Source organism: Antechinus flavipes, chromosome 1 (assembly GCF_016432865.1).
Source record: "Antechinus flavipes isolate AdamAnt ecotype Samford, QLD, Australia chromosome 1, AdamAnt_v2, whole genome shotgun sequence".
Lineage (NCBI taxonomy): Eukaryota > Metazoa > Chordata > Mammalia > Dasyuromorphia > Dasyuridae > Antechinus > Antechinus flavipes.
Window position 1 is genome coordinate 660,782,011 of NC_067398.1, and position 21,629 is coordinate 660,803,639.

General features: G+C 42.6%; 1 protein-coding gene and 1 non-coding gene across 6 annotated transcripts in view; both read left to right on the plus strand.

Moving 5' to 3' along the window:
- Window positions 1–3,042: 3,042 nt before the first annotated feature.
- On the plus strand, window positions 3,043–3,115 carry TRNAV-CAC (transfer RNA valine (anticodon CAC)). The gene has a single exon. It is a non-coding gene; the product is annotated as a tRNA-Val (tRNA).
- A 431-nt stretch (window positions 3,116–3,546) lies between these two features.
- DPP9 (dipeptidyl peptidase 9) overlaps window positions 3,547–21,629 on the plus strand; it is a 48,266-nt gene continuing 30,183 nt past the window's right edge. For 2 of the 5 annotated variants that reach the window (XM_051971841.1, XM_051971843.1), the window contains exons 1-4: window positions 3,549–3,742; window positions 6,872–6,961; window positions 16,152–16,405; window positions 20,462–20,574. In XM_051971841.1, the coding sequence (XP_051827801.1) occupies window positions 6,906–6,961; window positions 16,152–16,405; window positions 20,462–20,574 (423 nt within the window). In that variant the 5' untranslated portion in view covers window positions 3,549–3,742; window positions 6,872–6,905. Of the gene's footprint in view, window positions 3,743–6,871; window positions 6,962–16,151; window positions 16,406–20,461; window positions 20,575–21,629 lie in introns of those variants that run through there. The other 3 variants (XR_007949561.1, XM_051971842.1, XM_051971844.1) reach the window with 3 other exon arrangements.

A 21,629-nucleotide genomic window follows, 5' to 3' on the forward strand; every position in this document is an offset into this window, starting at 1 on the left:
GGAACAATTAGTATGTCAACTTTCATGAATAAAATTGAATGAGTGAACCTCAGGATCAGCAGCCTTCAGGATATATAGTAAATGCTTAATAAATGCATGTTAAATATATTGGTCAACTTGCCATCTGGGGGAGAGGATGGGGGGAAGGAGAGGAAAAGTTGGAACAAAAAGTTTTGTAATTGTCAATACTGAAAAATTACCCATGCATATATCTTGTAAATAAAAAGCTATATTAAAAAAATAAATGCATGTTAAATAGAATTGAGTTGTACTTGATTTAATGAGTCATATGAAATAAAAGAAATGTTAGGGCAAAATCAAATTGTAAAGGGTTTTTGTTAAAAATTTTTTTTAGTTATACATGTACATTAATTTTTTGCATATTTCTTTATGAGTCATGTTGGGAGAGAAAAATCAAAACTAAAGGGAATGATCAGAAGAAAGAAAGAAACAGTATGTTTCAATTTACATTCGATCTCCATAGTTCTTCCTCTGGATGAAGATAGCATTTTCCATCCAAAGCTTATTGGAATTGCCTTGGATCATTGAATTGCTGAGAAGAGAAGAGTTAAGTCTATTTTAGTTGATCATCACATAATCTTGCTGTTGCTGTGTACAATGTTTTCCTGGCTCTTCTCAATTCACTGAGTTCATGTAAGTCTTTTAGGATTTTCTGAAATCAGCCTGTTTATCATTTCCTTCTTTTATATTTCTTATTATATTCTTATATTTCTTAACAAAAATATTTTATTACATTCATATACCATAACTTATGCAGGCATTCTTCAATTGGTGAGCATCCACTCAATTTCCAATTCTTTGTTACCACAAAAAGAGCCTATGCAAACATGTTTGCACATGTGGGTCCTTTTCCCTTTTTTAATGATCTCTTTGGGATACAGATGCAGTAGAGACACTGCTGGATCAAAGGTATGCAGTTTGACACTTTAGGGAGTTTTGAATATCCAGCTGAAAAGTTTATATTTTATCCAAGAAATAATGGGTTATTGAAGATTTTTGAACAAGAAGGACAGGGATAATATAGCTAGGTCTACATTTTAAGAGTATCAGTTTGGCAGCTGTGCAGAAGATGGACTGGAGAGAGGAGAGATTAGAGGATGGAAGACCAATGAATCGGAGCTCCAGATATTTCCTCTATCCTAGATTCTTTTGACATTGCTCTCTGGTGATGATGGTGTGGGGAAGTGGGATGGTGGGAGTGGGGGTATAATCTTCAGAGAACCCTAACATTCTCACCCGGGTCTTTTCACTTTTCACTTTATCCTAACTCACCTGGTGATCTCATCAGCTCCCAAGGTTTGAATTCAGAAATCTCTATGCAGGTGATTCTCAGATTTTTATATTCAGGGCCAATCTTTCTTCTGATCTCCAGATTCATCAACTGCTTCCTGAATATTTGCAACCAATTGTCCCCCCAAAATCTCAAAAGCTTAACTCATCTTTCCCTCCAAACCCTTCCCTCTTCTCAGTTTCCCTATTACTGTGAAGGACACCGCCATCCTCCCTGTTGCCCAGTCTTACAATCTTAGTGAAGACTCCTCCCGCTCACCTCGCATATCCAATCCACTGCCGAGTCTCGTCTCATCTTCATTTTCTGCTCCTTCTACTCACCCAGACTTGACTCTACTTCAGTCCCTCAAGCATCTCTCACTTTTATTATATTCAAATCTCTCCCCACTCCCTTTCATCCTCCATTCAGCTTCTAAAGTGATTTCCCCCCTCCCCCCACACACACTCCTGCTCACTAAACTTCAATGGCTCCCTATTACTTCCAGGATCCTATTAAAAACTCCTCTTTTTGACTTTTAAAATCCTTTATCACCTGGTTCCTTCCAGTCTTTCCAAGTCTTCTTATACTTCATATCTCTTACTTATTCTAGAGTCCAGCTACATCTTCTTACACCCTATTATTACCCAGGACACTCCAATTCTCTACTCTGTAGCTTTGCCCAGGCTGGCAGTGCTTCCTCCGACTTGGTTTTCCTGGCTTCCTTCAAGGCTCGGCTCAGACCTCACCCCCTTGCCCAAAGGTACAGATGCCTCTCACTTATTCTGCCTCTTGTCTTCTGTGGACTTACCTACGTACGTGTGTCTCTAGTAGAGGATAAACTCCTGGAGAACAGAGACTGCCTTTGCCTTTCTTGGTAACCCCAGAGTTTAGCGCGACGCCTGGCACTTAGTAGGTGTTTATTGAGTGACTGACTGAGTGAATGAAGCACTTTTCTCAGCGGTTCTGGGAGGGAGCTCGTTCAAAGATAATTTCCATCGTTACAGATGAGGAAAGTCAAGGCTAGGGAGACGCAGGGGAGCAGAGAATCCAGGAGACTGCATTTCCAGTCCTTTTATTTCACCCCGAAAGATTCATTTCTTTGGATGGCAATTTTCACTTTTTTTTCTCCTTTTCTCCTCAAGATAAAGGCTAAGTTCCACTCTTCTCTAGAACAAAGCTTCTTAAACTAGGGGTCGAGATCCGTATAAGGCAACTAAATGTAGGAGTCACGAAAAATTTGGCAACAGTAAAAAAAAAAAAAAAAATCAAATACTTGGCCAGAATTTAACTCCTTATGTAAAAATCAGCTTTTCCATCTGATTAGTATGCCAATTTGCTTTCGTCTTTCAGAAATAGTAAAATTCTTTGTATCCCAAAGAATTGTTTTAACATAAATTTCTTGATGATTTGCCATCAGTAAATGTTAGATTTTTATATTTATTTTTATATTTGGGCTTTCCGCCCAAGAAAAAGTTTACTTGGATTCCCAAACAGAAAAAGTTTAAATAATTCTGATCTAGGATGATCTGTGTTCGTGTGTGTGCACAAACCAGCGTTTGGCGCACAGGCCATTGCTCCTTATTCCATGTGTGTGTTCGTATGTGTGTGAGCCCCTCCTCGGGTAGAGCTCTGTGCACACGTGTCCTTTGGTCAGAACTCAGATAATTCGGTTGCAGTAGAGGGGACCAATTCAAAAGGGAGCACCGGAAGGCTCGCCTTCCTAAGACTTTCTAAAAGAAGTTTACATGTCGGTTTCCGTAGTGTAGCGGTTATCACGTTCGCCTCACACGCGAAAGGTCCTCGGTTCGATCCCGGGCGGAAACACCTTTGCTTTTGGAAACAATAAGGAGTCGGATTCTGATTTCTAAAATACTTTCACTTTTTATTTAGATAATATTACTCTAATAAATAGATATGAGACTCGTGAATTTCAACCCTGTTTTAAAAACTGACATAATAAAAAAAAAGGGAGGTACTAGCAAAGATTCGAACCGCAACTTCGCAGATTAGCGAGTAGACACGGTAAACACTGCACTAACCACTAGGCTATCAACAGCCTGAGTAACCCGGGGCTTCTGATGATCCTTTAATCAGTGTTCAGGGGCTAGTGCTCAGTTCGCTAGAATACTTTTCTATTTCTCGCTGAGGATCATCCAATTGGCTCTTTTTTTCTCTCTCGCTCCTCCCCTTGACTACATCGGTCACATCCGGGCGGTTGTGCGGTACCCCCTCCCTCCCGGACCCATGTCCCCGCCTCAGAGGATCCACTTCCGGGTGAAAGGTCCGGAGCCGCCGGGTTTCCCCGTGTCCGCCACCTTCCCCTCTCCGCCCTCCGCGGCCGTTTCCGGGGCCGCTCGCCGGGGCCATGAAGCCGCGGGTGTGAGTGACGAGCCGTCAGGCCACCCCCCCAGCCCTTGCCGGAGCCCGAGACCCCGACCCCGCCCCGCCGCGGTGAGGAGCTGACCGGCCCCACCTCCCCTCCCTTCCCTTTTCCCTTCCCGCCCGGCCCGGCCCGACCCGGCCTCCCCTCGGGGAGTGTCTGCCCGCCTTTCCTTCCACGAGGGGCTCAATTTGTCCGTGTTCCCTTTCTCCCCCTTTCCCCGCCGCGTGCGTGTCCTCTCGGTATGTGAGCTCTCCGGCCCCCGAGCGTAAGGCCCCTCCCCGAGTGTGAGTGACCCTGCCCCTCTGAGTCACCCCAGGACGGACGACCCCTCCCTGTGTGTGTGGCCATCCCTCTGTCTCCCTTGTGCCTCCGCGCTCCCCTCCGCTTCGCCCTCCGAGAATGAATCTGACCTCTCCGAGGGAGCCTCCCTCAATCTCCTGGCGAATTGGCGCTCCCGTGGATGACACCCACCCCTCCCCGCCTCCCCCCGGTGCTCTACAGCAGGGCTGCCCCCCTCCCCTCGCCGCCGCGTGGGGGACACACAACCTTTCTCGTGCGGCCCTTGTCCCTGATCTCCAGGGCTCCCCCCTTGGTCTCCATTCCCAGGATCTTTTCCCCCAGGGACTCTCCCTCTCCGCCTCCTGCAGGCCCTGCTCTCAGGTCCCGGGGCCATCTGGCTGTGGGGCTCCGGACAGAGCTAGTTTCTTCCTCAAAATGGAGATGATAGGAGCTCTTGCCCGGCTGGGCTGTCGAGATCAGATCAGAGAAATGGCCGCTGTTATCACTGTCCCCATCATCATCCCTGTGGAGCCTCCCTCCTTCCTCAGTCCGGTCCAGCATCGCAGCCTCCTGACCCTTCTCTTCCTCGGGGCCCTCAGTCGCCTGCCCTACCTGAGCTTTGCCCCGCGCTGGGTCTTCCTTTCAGTTTCCCTTCCTCGAGTGCTCCCTGTAGCCCTTCCAGGCATGACCCAGAGAGAGCGGCGCTCCAGCGAGCTCAGCGGATTCCCGAACCTGCGACACTTTTGGTCTTCCTCTTGTTCTGTTTCTCTTCTGTGGTTAAGGTTCGGGGCGATGTGGTAGAATGAAGAAGGCAGGCGCCTTGGAGGGGGTTGTCATTTCCTTCTCCAGCTTATTTGACAGATGAGGAAACTGAGGCAAACAGGGTGAAGCAGCAGCCCAGGGCTCCCAGCTCAGTGTGTAAGGCTGGATTTGCACTCGGGAAGAATCTTCCTGACTCCAGGCTTAGCAGTCTAACCATGGAACCACCTTGCTGCCCATAGATAACAACAGCACTAAGAGGGGCAGTGGGATACAATGGAAAAAGCACTTGCTCTGAAGTTTAATTGTGCTTGCTCTAAAGGTTCTCAGCAAAGATACCTGCGTAGTTGGCCATTTCCTTATCCGGGTGAAACAGGCAAACATGGTTAAATGACTTGCCTAGGCTCACACAGCTAGTAGGTAGGTAGGTGTCTGAGGCTGGATTTGAACTCATGATTATGAGTCTTCCTCACTGAAAGCCCAGCATTGTATTCACTATGACACCTAGGTTCCCCTGGAATCATAGTACCTTCCATTCTCATTTCATTTATGACCTTGAGCTTAACCTCTTCAGGTCTCAAAATTCTCATTTATATAATAAGGGGGTTGGACTAAATAGCTTCCGGGGTCCCTTCCAGCTCTAGGTCTGTGATCCTATTACAATGTTACAATTTAGAGCTTAGGAGGGTTTTAGAGATCATCTCATCTCTTTTATAAAGAAACTGAACCTTCAAGTTCTAGATGGGAGGGCCACTTAACTCTTAGTTGCTCTAGGATTTTCATCTTTCCTGTCCCCCAGCATCTCTGGCTGGTACTTCTTGTCTCAGCTGTTCATTGATGTCTTACTTAGATTGTGAAGGAGTCACCTTTTTCAAAAACAGGAAACTTGCTTTTTGTAGGTGCTGTGACTTATATTTCACAAGTCTTTTATTCTGTAGTTTGTTGGGAATAGTTTGATAAAACTCCCAAGTGGCTTCTGGGTGAATCAAGACAGTTGAAAATGTCATTTCCAAGTTGAACCGGAGGAAATGGCTACTCAGAGTTGGAGGAATTTTTCAGGTGGAAAGTAACAGATGAGACTCCAGGAATACAGAGAATTCCAGAGAGGAGATCAGATCGTTATCACGTTGGCCAAGTCTGCCCAGTTATTGACAGATTTAGTTAATCAAAATCTGGGGCCCTGACTGTAGTTGTAGTAAAACATATCTGGATGTTTTAGAAGGTTTGTTATGAATTATTTGAGGCTTCAATAGCTAGGGAAGTTTGCATGTTTCTGCCTCGTTCACTTGTTGGGGTGATTTGGAGGTGCTTCATAGGATTCAAAACTGCAACTCTTTTTCCTCCCCAGATTATCACTTATATACTTATCTGTGTCAAATAATATAGTTTGTGTAAAGTGTTTTGTAAACTTAAAAACACTACATAAAATTATTATTATTGTAAGTTCCCAGAGGACAGGAGACTGCTTTTCATTCTGGCATTGTATTATCCCCAGAATCTTGCATATAAATGCTTAATAATTCTTCATTGGTTTGAATCAAAAGAGAACTTTGTAGAGATTGTTTTGTTTTGTTTTTAAAGTGGGCCCAGGAAAGTTGTGATTTGTCCGATTATGCAGTTAGTAAACAGCAGATTGTGGTGTTCAATCACTTTCAGTCATGTTTTACTCTTGGTGACAGCTTTGATTTACATAAGGAAAAACACCATAACAAAGAAAACTGCCCCAGAATGAGCTGAGGCTGCCTCAGGAGGCAACCACTTGGGGAAACTGTTGCAGAGATGATACAGGTGCTCCCTGGGGTCTTTTCCTCACTCTGATCTAATCCTGCAATGACAATGGAATGCTGTCCTTTGCTTTGATTCTTCTCTAAATCAGGCAGCCTTGTTTCCCTCTTAACCCAAGAAGGGCTTCTCCAACTCCCTGCTACCCCAGACTCATGTGAGGTTGGGAAAACTGCACAGAGAAAAGATGCTTATTTTCTGTTTAGTGTCCTTATTTTGGCAGTTTTATAGTATTTCAGGCATAGAAAATCTTTCCGACTTTCATTGGCTCAGAAATTGGCCTGAAATGAGCTCTTGGAAACAAAAGACATGGAGAAGTTCTCAGTGCCATTCCTGGCATTGTTGTCCCCCTGACACCTGACCCCTTGATTTTCTAGGTTCCCATACTACCAGAAGCCTGTTGAGTAGTTAATGCGGAAGGTAAAGAGGTTACGCCTGGAAAGCAAGACCACTGGAAGTTGGAGAAGGTAACTAGCCCCTTTGTCTGTGAATGTCACTGATTGTCAAAGCTGGAGGGGATTTGAGGATCCCTCTTATTCTTACCCCTTATCCCCTGGGATACAGATGAGGAAACTAGACCTCCCCCTCCCCCAGGGAAAAGGAAATTGCTAGTGACAGTCATATGGTTAAGGGGCAGTGGACCTGGACACAGAACATAGGTCCTTCTCCTGGATCAGATTGCAAAAAAAAATCAAAATATATTCAAGGGTTGGAGGCAATGGAGTAAAAAGGGAGAAAGAGGCCATCTGGGTGTACCCTCATAGTATCCCCATCTTAGCTAGCTGACCTAATTTGCTCCTCCACTGGCCTAGTTCTGGCCAAATGAAGGAATTTGGACTGTATGACTTCTGAGGTCCCACCAGCCCTCAATCTATGGGCCTGTGTTTCTGTGGCTGTAATCTGGCTCAGACCAAGGATTAGGTAAACTCTGAGAGGGCAAAGACGATCCTATTTTGTGTTTGCATCTCAGGCACTAAAGAGGTAGGTGCTTAAGAAATGCTTGCTAAATCACTCCTTGGTAAGGGGAAGCTGGTTATTGGTCCTCACTGGCCGTGGCCATCTTCATCAGACCAGCCCCAGACTTTTTGTGGAAATTGCACAATTCAGTTCAACACATATTCACGGGGTGCCTGTTGTGCACGAGGCACAATGAATGGAATGCGCGGTACATTTGACCTGGATGTCACAGAACCTTCTAGAATTCAAACTCTTAACATCCTCCTCCCAGTGCTGAGCAAACCCAAACTGAACTTTGGCGAGAAAGCAGTGAATGTTGCTCCATGGAGCTCTTTCTGTCTCAGTGTCCACCCTGTTGAAGCATTTGACACTGGTCAAAAGATGCAAACTCTGAGGGCTACCAGGAACCTTTGAGATCATCTTGTCCAATTCCTAAATTTTTCATATGAGGGAACAGAGATGTAAAGTGAGCAAATGAGGTACTTGATGGCAGAACCAGTTCTCCTGACTCCAAAGCTTTTGTGATTTCCATTAGCTTCCTGGAGTTTCAGTGCTAATATTGTCCAGTTCCTGCTTGAGATTTGTGATTATCATGTTGCTTCCTACTTCCTAAAGTAGGTTTGGAAGGAGAGGAGAGGGAAAGATTTGATGTGGGATGTGTGTGGAAGCCCCTTCTAAGGCCCATTCCAGCGCTGCAGCCGGAGGGCAAAGAAGTTGAGCCATACCTAGCTCTGCTTATAGCTAAAAGGACAGGTCACAGTCAGGAAGACCTACATTCAAGGCTCGTCCCCCAACATATCTTGGCTATGTGGCCTTACTCAGCTCTGCAGCACTCCAGCAATTTTCTAAGACTCTGTGTTGCAGAGCAGCCATCACTCTGCATCGGGAGTATTCACCAGAAATTCCTTCTTCCAAACAAACAAAAAAATCACAATTCTGGTCCTTAAAAAATGAAAAGGATTATCTACTTGTTCAGTGTGAAGACTGGATGAGTTCCCGGTACAGGTACTTTTGGGAGATCAACTGGGGATATTGATTGGTCTGTTCTTTAAATACTTTATGTCTCATTATTATTGTAGACTAAAAATAATTTTCTGAGGGCTAAATTAGGTGGCAGGAACAGAGGAACAGTTTTTATTAGCAGTAGATAGACAAAAGTTTTTTCCTAGGTGTGTTTGGTCCGTCTTGGGTTTGGGGGAATCTGTAGCAATGGAACTTTGTTCCTGGGACTCTCCTTTTGGAATTTCATTGCCAACCTCCAATGTGAGGCACACCCCATCTAGGATTCTGAGGCCAGATAATACCTTGCACACCCAGGAAGATAATGAACAACCTGCTGGACTTCCCTTTCTCTCCCTTCTTCCTCTGCTGTTTTGAATATTCAGTGAATTAGAGCCAATGATAATAATCCACACTTCTTCTTTGCTCATGTACAGAGCTCACCTTTGCTCTTTAAAAGGAAGTTCTGAGAAGTTGAGTGGATGCTCTAATCGGTGAGGGTTGGGCTATAAAAGGGCCCAGATAGCTGGAGGCCCCTGAAATCTGACCTGACCTTAGAAATTACTTTCTCGAGTGGGGTGAGGTTATTTGTTTGATGACATCAACATCTTTGAAGGGACTTCTGTGATTGGTTGAAAGAATGTGTAGGTGGAATTGTACTTTAGTTTGACCGGAATCTGCTTGAATTCCTCAAGCTGTGCAAACTCTCTGAATTGTGAGCTGAAGGAGGCTTTCTGGGGATGGGTGTGGAGAGAAGCTATTAGAGACCTGTTCTTAAAGGTACAATTGTCCACTTACCTACAGCTTCATGCTGTATTTCTGGGGGAAGAGGAGGGGGTTGACTTTAAAAAAATCTTTTGCTTTTTGGAAGGCAAGGCATATGTTGCTTTGCCAGATCAACCCTTTCTGGATGAGAGAGCGGGGCTGGCTGGCTGGGACATCTGGCATCATCTTTGAAGGTTCCTGGAAGTTTTGCCAGATGTCTCATCACGTTCTTCGTTGGCTTCTTGACTGTGGTTTCATTCCATGTTCCATCTGCAGGAGTCTGACTCAAAAGTATATTTTCTCTCTTTCATATGCTTAAGTTTGTGGCTTTTTAGTCAATGTGTTTAGAGGATAGAATCTAGGCTTCATTATTGAGGGTTGATGATGCTTTTCCTTCTATATTTATGATTGGGATTGGGGCCAGGAAAGCCGGCAGGGGCTAATTCTTGGAGAACATTGCAGCTAAGCTAAAAGTGAAAGGTAAACCTGGGGTAGACAGATGCTTTAGCAAATCTTGACACATGTGTGGTGGAAGGATCATTTCATTGTATTTGGAATCTCAAGACATGAGTTCAAACCTTGGTTCTGCTGCTCACTATCTAAGTGATAGTGGGCAAAAATCTTCACTTTGGGGGCCTCAGTTTCCTCTCCTATAGAATTAGACCAACTGATCACGAGGGGTCCTTCCAGTTTCAGTGTTCCCGTGTTTCTTTTTTCTGAATTGTTGCCAAAACAATGGAATAAGAAATGGGAATAAGATCAGAGACTTTCCTGCCTTCTGCTTTAATCCTGTATATATAAGAAATCATCTCGGTCATTTCCATGTATTTTTACCTCTAGGATCAAATACAAATTTCTCTGGGCATTTAAAGTTCTTCACAACTTGGCACCAGCCTACCTTTCCAGCTTCTCCTGTTCTTTGGTGTAGCCAGACTGATCTTCTTGCTTTTCTTTGTACATAGTGTTCTACCTCTCAAATATGGGCCTTACACAGACTGCCTCTCCTTGTTCTAGAATTCATTCTATCTTCCCCTCTGCCTTTTACAATCCATAGTTTCCTTCACGGCTTAGTGCTACCGTCCTCAGGAAGGCTTTCTTGATCATCTCCCATTTGTCACTGTCCTGAAATTATATTTTATGTTCTTATCTCTTTCCATGCTGTACCCTCATCTCTACCTTCTGGCTTCTCTGACTTCCATCAAATCCCAGCTAAAATCTCAACTTCTCCAAGAAGCCTTTCCCAGTTCATTTTAATGCTAGTACCTTTCTTCTGTTAATAATTTCCTATTTATCCTGTCTAGGATATGTACTTATCTTATATGTACTTATATGTACTTAGTTGTTTGCATAATACTTCCCCACTAGGAACTTTTTGCTTTTCTTTGTAGCACCAGCACTTAGCACAGTGCCTGGTACTAAGCAGTGTTTAATAAATGTTTATGGACTGTCCATATCCTTCTAATAGAATGTAAGTTTCTGGGAGTTGGGAGCTTTTTTATTTTGTATTTGTATCCCCAGGCCCAAGTACAGTACTTTTATATAGTAGGCATTTACAGTGTTTATTGTCTAAATCTTGTGTTGGACTTCCCTGCTTTGGACTGAGTTTCTGTCTCTGTAAAGTAAAGATAGCAGTTCATGTTGGTATGAGGCCCAAATGATGTAGTGCTCTATACAAATGAAATACAATATTTTAAAATGCTTGATCAGTAAAATAGGATGTCAAAATCAGTGAGAAATCTTCCTCCATATGTTCCTACCCTGCTCCATCCCCATTTCAAAAATGGGAGCTGAGAAGAGATGGCAGTAGAGAGGGAAGTGACCTGGAGCAGGGCTGTGCAACAAGAACTAGGAGCCCAGAGCCGAATGCTTCCTAGCCCTGATTCTGGGTCAGCTGTTTAATCTTTCCCATCTTCAGTTTACTCAATCTATAGAAAGAGTGGTCTTCAAGCTTTCTTCCAGCTTTGATTGAATTTATGATCCATGAATTTTAAAGGAATGTCTGTAGTGTGGTTTAAAGAAAAGAATATAGGAATTTAATTTGGAGACCTTAGATTCATATCCCAGTATTTCTTTTTTCAGTTCAGTTTGACAGGTGTTAAATAGTGACTTCTCAAAACACTCTCACAGAACACAGATATAAAAATGTATATGTAATGCTGTGCTGTTAAAAAGCTTTTGTCTTAGAGATACAAGCAGAATTAAGTAGGGAGCACTGACCGTCTTGGGGAGGAGAAAAGGATTCATGGAGCCTTTAGGTGGCATCTGCAATAAATCTTAAAGACATTCTGAGCAGTGGAGATAAATAGAGAATTTGATTTGATTTGAAGACTGTCTTGAGCAGATGCATGGAGGTTCAGATTTGAGAAGAAACCAGTGATCTAGTTTGGTGGAAACATCTAGTTTATGAAGAATGGTAGGTATGAAATACAGCTGGAAAGGTAATGGGAGCCAGGTTGGGAAAAGGCATTAAATGCCAGATCAAGGCATTAATCCACTAGCCTTCGAGGTAGACAGGCACTAAAGATTTCTGAAAAAGGAATCATGGTCAGATTTCTGCCTTAGGAAGACTTTTACCCTTTTTTGGGGGGGGGGATTGACTAAAGAAGGGAGAGACTAGAAGCAAGGAGGCTAATTGTGGGGGTGTTATGGTAGTCTCGGACATTTGTAACTATAAATTTAAGTGTACACTTTATGTACATTATCTTATTTGGGTTGCACAATTGGTGGTATTATCCTTATTTTCCTGATGAACAAATTGAGGCCCACTGATTTGAGTGACTTACAGTGCTCATAGAAGTAGAATGCAGAGGTGGAATTTGAACCTCCACTCCCTGACGTTAGGACAAGCTTGCTATTTATCCATTTATCCTGCACCATTTTGTTAAGGTGGTAGCTAGGCAAGGGGAGAGAAGGAAATGGATTTGGGAGCTAAACTCACTAAGATTTGGCGATTGATGGTGATGAGGTGACGTGGAGGTGAGGGATTGGAGAATCCAGGAAGAAAGAGTCTAGGTCTCAGACCTGGGTGACTGAAAGGTTGAAAGTGTGCTGAAGATGGATATTTAGAGAAGGAGTAGGATAGTTGGGGGTCAGAGAGCATCGTGACTTCTACTTTGGACATTTTAAACTTAAGAGAGTTATCAAGAAGGCTGTTGATGATAGAAGGATGGAGGCTTGTGACTAGAAAATTGGAAGTCATCTGCTTGAAGAAGCTATTTGAACCCCTGGCTTAAGAAATCTGTAAACGCCAGAGTGTTGAGTGAGAAAAGAACGCCCAGGGCAGAGCTCTAGGAAGCTCTCGTGCCAATGGGGTGTGGGGAACCAGCGATGAAATACCTTGCACTGGGACTCTTAAGATTGGATGGTTAGACAGACTGTAGGTGGAGACATCTGGAGAACAATGGAATGGAATCCAGGAAGGAGAAGGTAGTCAAGAAGTCAGAAGCTGCAGAAGACTGAGCAAAGCTCTCTGGGTTTAGCAGTTGAGTCCTTGGAGGCCCTTGAGGGAAATCATTGCAGGTGAGTCAGAAACCTGATTATGAGGAACTGAGAAATGAATGGGAGACTTGAAAGTGAGGGTGGCAAGTGGAGACCGGAGAATGAGTTGCAAACTACCCTTCTAATCCAGACTAGAGAACATACCCATATTTTATGGGCATGACCACAGAGGATGGGACTGAAAGGAGCAGGATGACAAGAGAAAGACCATTTGAAGAAGGAAGGACTTTTGGTGATAACTTTGTACATTGTAAAAATTTGCTATTGACTGGTTGGGGAAACGGTAGAAGAATGGCTGTCTAGCCTCTGCTTGAACTAACGCCTCCTGTAATGAGAAATTCACAGCTTAATGAGAGCAGTTGTGAGGGTTCCAGTCCAGACAAGTTCTCCTTTAAATGGGAAACACTTCCTTGCTGTATATTTAAGGGAAGGTTCTGGCAAATGGAAATAAAAATTTAAGCGGGTGATGATCAACATAAGTCCGCTTTTTATTTTTCTTTTTTACTCCTATCTTGCCAGGCATGTAATAGCTGTCAACAGGGTCGAAATATTGTTTTCTTTTGGAGCTCCAAATGTTCTTCCCTGCAAATGAACAGTCTTCAGTAATAGAAACTCTTCTTTCAGAGGAACTGAAAAATCCAAGGTTTGCTCTCAGAGCAACTATCAGGCTCCCGATACATTAGTTGTAGGCAGAGGAAAGAGTTTGACAGTGATATTATTTTCTTATATTTCTGCGCTCTCACTAAACTGCACAGAATTTTACAGGCTTTGTTTATGAAATTGAGTCATAGAATTCAGAATCAAGCTGTGACCTCTATACCTTTGACACTGGCATAATACCTTGCAAGAGACACCTTGTCCTTTAAAAAGTGACCCTGGTGGTTCTCTGTGGGTGTTTAGGGTTACAGGAAAATGTGCAGTAACAGCTAGTAAAGCAGGATAAGGCGGTAACTCAGCATTGCTTCAGTGGACACCGGACTCTTCCTCCCACTTAGGGAAGCAGCTCTAGCTCCCAAGTGCCCAGTGGTTAGCTGCCACACTGCTGCTACCATATGCTTTGGTCATGACATTTCCCCTGGAGAGTAAAACAAATTCCTTCTTTTTATTCTTCCCCTCTGAATAGACAGATATTTGTAAATCTCAACACTGCTATAAGTGATCCAGTTTACCAGAACCCCCAACTAAGAGTAATGAGGAACAGAACACATTTTTGGTTCAGTATAAGGAAGGATACTCTGACAACAAAAGCTCTTAGAAATTGGACAGAGTTATTTTATGTGAGTGCAAGTTTTCCATTTATTCCTGGAGATATTCAAGCAGAGCTAGATGCCCATTTGGGGGAGGTGGCCTAGAGGTGATTCAGGCTCTAATTGGATCAGCTGACCTCAAGGGTCTTTTCCACTCCAAGATTCTGTGACTTGTGAAAATAGCCTTGCAAATTCATGGGGCTACCCATGCTTCTCCCCTCATTGGCTTTCTACTGCCAGGAGGACAAAATCCATTCTCCTTAGTCTGACTTTAAAGGCTCTCTGAAGTTTGGTTTCAATCTTTTTTAAACCTTCGTTAACCTTTTTTTTTTTTTTAATATTTTATTTTATTTCATTTAATAATAACTTTATATCGACAGAATCCATGCCAGGGCAATTTTTTTACAACATTATCCCTTGTACTCGTCTCTGTTCCGATTTTTCCCCTCCCTCCCTCCACCCCCTCCCCTAGATGGCAAGCAGTCCTATATATGTTAGATATGTTGCAGTATAACCTTCATTAACCTTTCATCTGCTCTACATTCCAACTAACAGAATGACTAATTGTTTTACCATCTCCTATGTCCACAAGTTGTTATCATACTTCTTCCTCATCACTGTTGCTGGGTTTTTCTTTTGAAGCTAAACTGAAGTTGCCTCCTCAGCGAAGCCTTCCCTAATTTCTTTCCCCCACATCCTTCCCTACCTCCGCTGACAATGATTTCTCCCTCCTTAAATTTTATTAAAAATTTTTTTTCTGAACTGCAACAAAATGAGCATTTCCATATATAAAAAGGAATAAAAATAATTGCATGGAAAATTGAAAATCATCCTGTCTGGCCTACCTTTCCTTCCAAGTATATAACAAATTCAACATGTAACTTTCAAAACTATTTTACCTATCTTTTTCCTGGCTTTCTTTCTGTTCTTTTGTATGTATTTTTTAAAACATGTTTCAGTGACCTTTTTTTTTGGGGGGGGGGGGAGAAGGCAACCTATCACCACCTCCCCTCCAACTGAAAAAGAAAAAAAACCTCATTTTAGCAAATATTCACAGAGAAACAAAATAGATCTTTATGTGGGGCATGTCCAGAAATGTCTCTCTCATTCTCTACCTTGACGTATCACTTCTTTGTCAAGAGTTCAATATTTTGCTTCATCACTGATCCTTTGGAATCTTAATTGATTATTGCAGTAAGTAGAGTTCTTCAGTTACTCGTAGTTCATCTTTATACTGTAATTGTTATTATATACATTGTTATCTGGGTTCTGCTTACTTTGCTCTGTATTGATTCATACTAGTCTTTCCAGGTTTGCTTGATCATCTGTTTAATCATTTATTATGATTGAGTAATATTCTGTTACATTGATATTTTATGATTTTTTTCAGTTATTCCCCAAATAATAGGCAGCCCTTTAGTTTAAAGTTCTTTATTGTCACAAAAGGCTGTTATTAAATATTCTTGTATTTTTATATGTTCTTTGTCCTTTTTCCTTGATATTTTTGAGGCCTGATAGTTGTATCTTTGGGTTAAAGGATATGTAGCAGTTTAGTGATTTTGAGGCTAAAGTTCCAGATTGTTTTCTAGAGTGGTTGAACCCATTCACAAATCCACTAACAGGGCTTTAAAGGGCCTCTTTTCCTCTAAAAATTCTTGTTTTCCTTTTTTCCCCCCCTTCATTTTTACTCATCTGAGCTTCCTTAAATTTTTCTAGAGTCCTTTGTCGTACTTTTCTTTACCCCATCTCATTGTTTCTTGGATGATAGTTTATATTTTAAATTCTTATTTAACCCTATCCTCAAGGAGTTTAAAGTACCTTTTTCACAGTGTCAAATATAGGGCTTTCTGTGTAGTACATATTTTATTAATACTTGTTGAACTGAACTGGAGATGGAGATTTTGGCTTTCTGCCTTTCAGGATGCTGGAGCTACTGGTGGGTATTAGTGATGAAGTGGTTTGGGTACTGATAAAAGGCTTGAGAGTATTTTGGTCTTCCCATTTACTAAATGTTATCACTTTTAGTTTCATTGGGTTATCTTTATAAAGATTTTTACTGGGTTGACTGGTAGGAACTGGCTTCAGTGAGCAGAATCTCAGAGGGTCTTATGGGCTGCCATGCTTCTGCTTATAACACCCTTTTCATCTCCCTCCCTCCCTTTTTTTTTAACCCCCACCATCTTCCATGTAGTTTCTCACTCATCTCTGAGGGGGAAGAAAGGATGACCACTGTGGATGTCCTGCCTGAGAGGCCTGATGTGGTGGAGATGGAGGACCCCTCCTCGCCCTTCCAAGTGGAGAAGCATTCGTGGGATGGGCTCCGGGACATCATTCACAGCAGCAGGAAGTATTCAGGCATGATAGTGAACAAGGCCCCACATGACTTCCAATTTGTCCAGAAGACAGATGAGTCAGGCCCTCACTCTCACCGGCTTTATTACCTCGGTAAGCCAGGCTTCCACACCCTTTCTCTTACCCTAACAACAACAACAAAAGCAGTAACAATATTTTGCACATAACAACTCTGTGAGGTTGGTAGTATTATGGGGCCTGTTTTACTGAGGAGGAAATGAGTAAGCTAACTTCCTTAAGGTTATAGTCTAACAAGTGGCAAGATTGAGGCATAACCTAAGTCTTGTGATTGGTCCAAGGCTCAATTCACAGTCAGCACTACATGGTCTCCCTATGTATACATAGGCCTCCCCACCTGCATGTCATCTTTGCTATGTCATCCATTGCCAGTATGCTTGAGGGCTTTTGATCAGGTTGATTTCTTGCAGAGAGTTGGCAGGAAATAAATCTGTTTATTAAATCTTTGATTCTTAAAAGTCTAATCACTCTTGCTGGTTGGAAGAAAAAATAAAACCCCTCTGAAATACAATTTTTTTTACATAATTAGGCTAACTGTTAGGGATTCTAATTAGTACAGTCCAACACTTTGTCCAAGTGAAATCAGATTAAAATAATTATAGAATGAGACTAATAGAACCAGAAGGGGCTTCATTGTCATTTGGTCCAGCTGGTATCTAAACAAGAATCTCTTATATTCTTCCCAGAAAGCAGTAATTTAGGTTCTACTTCAAGACATCACGTGATCTGGAACTGATTCCCTTCCCAGGCAGCTCAGTCCACTTTTGAACAGCTTGAACTGTTGAAAAGTTTTTCCATATGTTAAACCTAGATCTTCCTCTCTGAAATTGCAGCTTACCCTCTTTGTTCCTAGTTCTACTCTTTTTCATGGCAGATCTGCAAATATGTGAACCCAGCAATCATGTTTCCTTCTACTTTTTCTCTTTTCTTGGCTAAACATCCTCAGTTCCTTCAGCTAACACAGTCTCTTGTCATCTCACCATTCTTACCTTTCTCTAGATCTTATCCTTCTTGCTTTCCATTCTGGATGCCATGCTTTGAGAAAGACTGCATCATAGCTATGGCCTATTCAATATAGAGGACAGTTGGGCTTTTACCTCCCTGGTTCTGGACACTGCTTCTTTTAATGCAATCTCATATCATAAAACGAACTTTTGTAGCTGTTGTATCACATTCTTGACTTACATCAAGCCAACAGTCCACTAAAACCCCCAGATCCATTTCACATAAACTGTTCCTGGCCCTGCTTCCTCATCTTGTATTTCTGTGGCTGATTTTATTGACCCAAACTCCAGGTTTTTTCAAATTTTTTTTAAGTATTGAAATGTTACCTTCATGTTACTTCAGTAAAATCAGTTGCATTAATATAGTTATCACTATTAAACTTTGTCTTGTTAGATTCAGCTTATTATTCTAGCCCGTTAAGATCATCTGGACCCCTAGTTTTGTATTCATACTTTGCCTTCCTCCTTTGCAAACTTCTTTCAGCCTTATTATGAGTTGGAAGTGACCATTGGCTCTGCCAGGGGAATGCAAGCTCTGATCCTGCCTAGCCTGATGCCATCTGTAAACAATTTTGGAACCGTAAAGGGGGAAAGAAATCAGTCTTTTGGTGGGTGCTGAGGAGGAAGGGGAATAGAGTGTGCAGCAGTCCCCATCTGTTTTTATGATGGTCAGGTGATATAGGACTGAGCTGTATATATGAGAAACTTTTTATTTTAATCACTAGTTGGCTGGAGCCATCCCCCTGAGTCATTGCCTTGGTCACAGCATACCTTGGGCCAAAGCATATCCTGCTTTCCCAAAAGAGGAGGCTTCTAGGAGATTGTCCAGTCTGTAACTTGCAGATTCGTTTTTCCCCTTACCAATGGGATTACATATAGTAAAATATCAGATCTGGAAGACATGGGGAGATTAGAGTTTTTCTAGTCCAACCCCTTTATTCATTTTTTTATAGTTGAGGAAATAATGAGTCCCCAATGCTTAGGTACTTTCCCAAGATCTGTGAGTGAGTGGCAGAGCTAGAACTAAAATCTCAGGTCTTTGAGCCCAGAGCTAATTCCACTTTGCCCGGTCCCTTTTTGTATCCTTAGGGGGCCATTGCTATAACCTTCCTAATAATGGCTCTCCTTCCTAGGCAACTGCAGATTTACAAGGACTTTCCATACAGAATCCCCTTGAGGTAGGAAGAGTGGATGTGGCCATCCTCTTTGAGAGACCAAGTCATCAAATTTCAGTGCAGGTGTAGGAGAGCCAGACCTAGATCCCAGGTTTTCTGACTCTCAATCTGAGCTTCTTTTCTCTGGGTCACCTCTCTTCCCTTGGTTACCAGGCAAAGATTGTAGTGACTTTGAAGAAAGATTATCTTGGATAACATAGTTGGCAAGGTATTGGGATCCCCCAATGAGTCATGACAGGCGGACAGAGTCCTTACTCCTTCCTAGATCAAGGCCAGGAACCAGATGGTGCCCTCAGAAGAGCCTGGGGCAAGATTGCTTGTCTCATTTGCTTGGTGAGCTCCAAGTGTTCCTCTGGTGTCCTGAAAACTACAGTGTTACTTGGGAGGCTGGGCCTGGTAATTAGAAGGATTTTCTGTATGGGAGAGAGCTCTAGGCTTGGAACTGAAGGGTCTGGGTTCAAGATTTGTCTGGGCTACATACTGCCTGTGTGACCTTAGGCAGATCATTTGAGCTCTTTGGCTTGAGATTCCTAATTTATAGAATGAGAGGATTGGACTTGATGGCTTGCTAAGGTCCATTGTAGCTCTGAGAGTCTTAAATTGAAAGAGTCGGGGTACAGCAGAGACAGGAAAGGATTCTGTGGAGGAGGAGATGCTGGTGCTTATTGAACTCTTGGAAATCTAATGTGAAGAGCCAGAATATTTGAGGCCCTGGGAGAAGATATTCCTTGTTTGGATGTAAGTGACCTATAAGGACCCTGTAGCCCTGCATCTTCCCTTTGTTAGAAAGGCAGCCAGGCTGATCCAGGAAACAGGGTTGCTGCTAGCAGCATTTCAAACCAGACAGCTGGTGGTCACTTCATGAGTCCTCTAGATTTGCCTTCTCCAGATGGGCTTGTGGCTACAAGCTAGAGCTCCATGACTGATTACATTGGAGTCTCTAATTACTGGAGGGGCCCTGGCCAACGACTCCCAACTTGCATCCCTCCACCTCAGAATTTTGCTGCCATTGCTTCCTCCTCCTCTACCAAGACATTGGGATAAATCTCCAGGCCATCAATAACCATAAATGTGTATTGCATTAGACTGGGACTGTCAGCATTTCCTTGTGTTTGTCCCTGGCTGGAACTTCAAAGGACATCTGGCCAGCCCCTATCTGGATAGGAATTGCCTCAGCAACATCCCTACAAAGTAACTGTCTGATTACCTGGCTCCCATTATTGAGCACTTTCCAAGGCAGCTTGTTCTGCTTTAGAGTTGTTATCATTGTTTAGGAAGTTTTCCCCAATAGGGACCCAAAAGCTAACTTTCTGAAACTTCCTCCTTGTGGGGCTAAGTAGAATGAGCGTAAGCCTCTTCTCTGTTGCTATTCTTCATATACTAACCTTGCCTTCCATAAATCTTCTCTTTCTCAGGTTAAATATCTTTAGTTCCTTTAGTCAGTCCTCAGATGGCCTGGTTACATTTCCTTCATCATCCTGGCTGCTACTTCTCTGCTCCCTTGTTTTTACAGCACTTACATTTTCTAATTTATTCCAGAGATAGACCCAGTTTCTCAAAATAGGCTGACACATCGAAAAAACCTAATACTGAAATGTCGTGTTCCATATCAATAGTCCTCCACCTCTGCAAAGACTGGGGTAAAGTGATAGTTCATATCCCTTTCTGGGGGAGGGGGCACATTTGGCCCAGTATTGTTTTGTTGTTGTTTTTTCCATTTATATTGTTATATACCTTGCTGAATAATAAGCTCTTAGTGTAGCCCAAGATCACGTTACTTATTTTGACTACCGTGTTACATTGTTGAGACTACTTGAGGCTACTAAAGCCCCCAGATCTTTTTCACAGCAACTATTGTCTAACCACACCTCCCCATTTCTGGGTCGGTGTCTTTGAGAAGTCATAGCTTTTCCCAGGGCCTGGTGCCATGGATTTCTTTTTTGTTTCCCTAGGGATGCCTTATGGCAGCCGTGAGAATTCTCTCCTTTACTCAGAAATTCCCAAAAAGGTACGCAAAGAGGCCCTGCTGCTGTTATCATGGAAACAGATGCTGGATCATTTTCAGGTGAGATGGCACGCTTCCTGTGCCACCCTAGACCTGGCCAAGGCACAATCTGCCTGGCCATCTGGGAGGGCCTGTTTGGCTGGAAGAGGGAGGTTCGTCTACGCTCCGCTCAGACTGCTAACAGAAGATCATCAGCTTTGCATCTATTTGAACCGAGCTTGGCTGGAAAGGGAGAGGCTAAAGTTGAATTATGGCAGTAATACTACCTACCAGTTACTAATAAAGTCCTAGCCTATTAGGCAAGGAATACTCATGTCAGCTTCCCCATTTCAAAATGAACAGGTTGTACAACGTGGTCTTTTTAAGAGCCCTTCTAATGCCAGCACTTTAGGATGCCATGTATCTGTGGGGAAGACTTTAGGCTGTCATCTTGTCAAATGATACTTATTATACAAGTATCCTTGAAAGGTACTTAAACAAAACTGCCTAATTTCCTTTTTCACAAGTTTACTAACCTGGTGAATGAGGAGAATTTTAACTAGATTTTAACAAAATATTCAATAACATCCCTCATTCTATTCTTTTTTTAGGTTGTTGTTAGAGTGGTTTTTTTTTTTTTTTTTGATAGCTTCTGTTTTTTATATTACTTTTGTTTCTCAATTCATTCCTCTTTCCTTCCTTATCTAGAAAGTCACCTTTCTAGCCTTTTACAACTTTTTTTTTTTTTTTTGGTTGAGGCAATTGGGGTTAAGTGACTTGCCCAAGATCATACAGTTAGAAAGTGCTAAGTATCTGAGGCCAGATTTGAACTCAGGTCCTCCTTGACTTCAGGGCTGGTGCTCTGTCCACTGCACCACCTAGCTGCCCCCCTCTTACAATTATTTTTAAAGACAGAGCAAAACTGTTTAGTAAAACCAATCAGTACATAAACTGTCTGACATTATGCGTAATATTCCACATCCATAGGTCCCTTCCTCTACAGGAAAGAGAGGGATATGCAGTATCTTGATTTCTCTTTGAGGTCATTCAAATTAACAGATTCAAATTTAGTGTTTTGATTTTTCCATTTGCTTTGTTTAATGTTATAGTATATTTTTCTGGTTTTGTGTAATTTA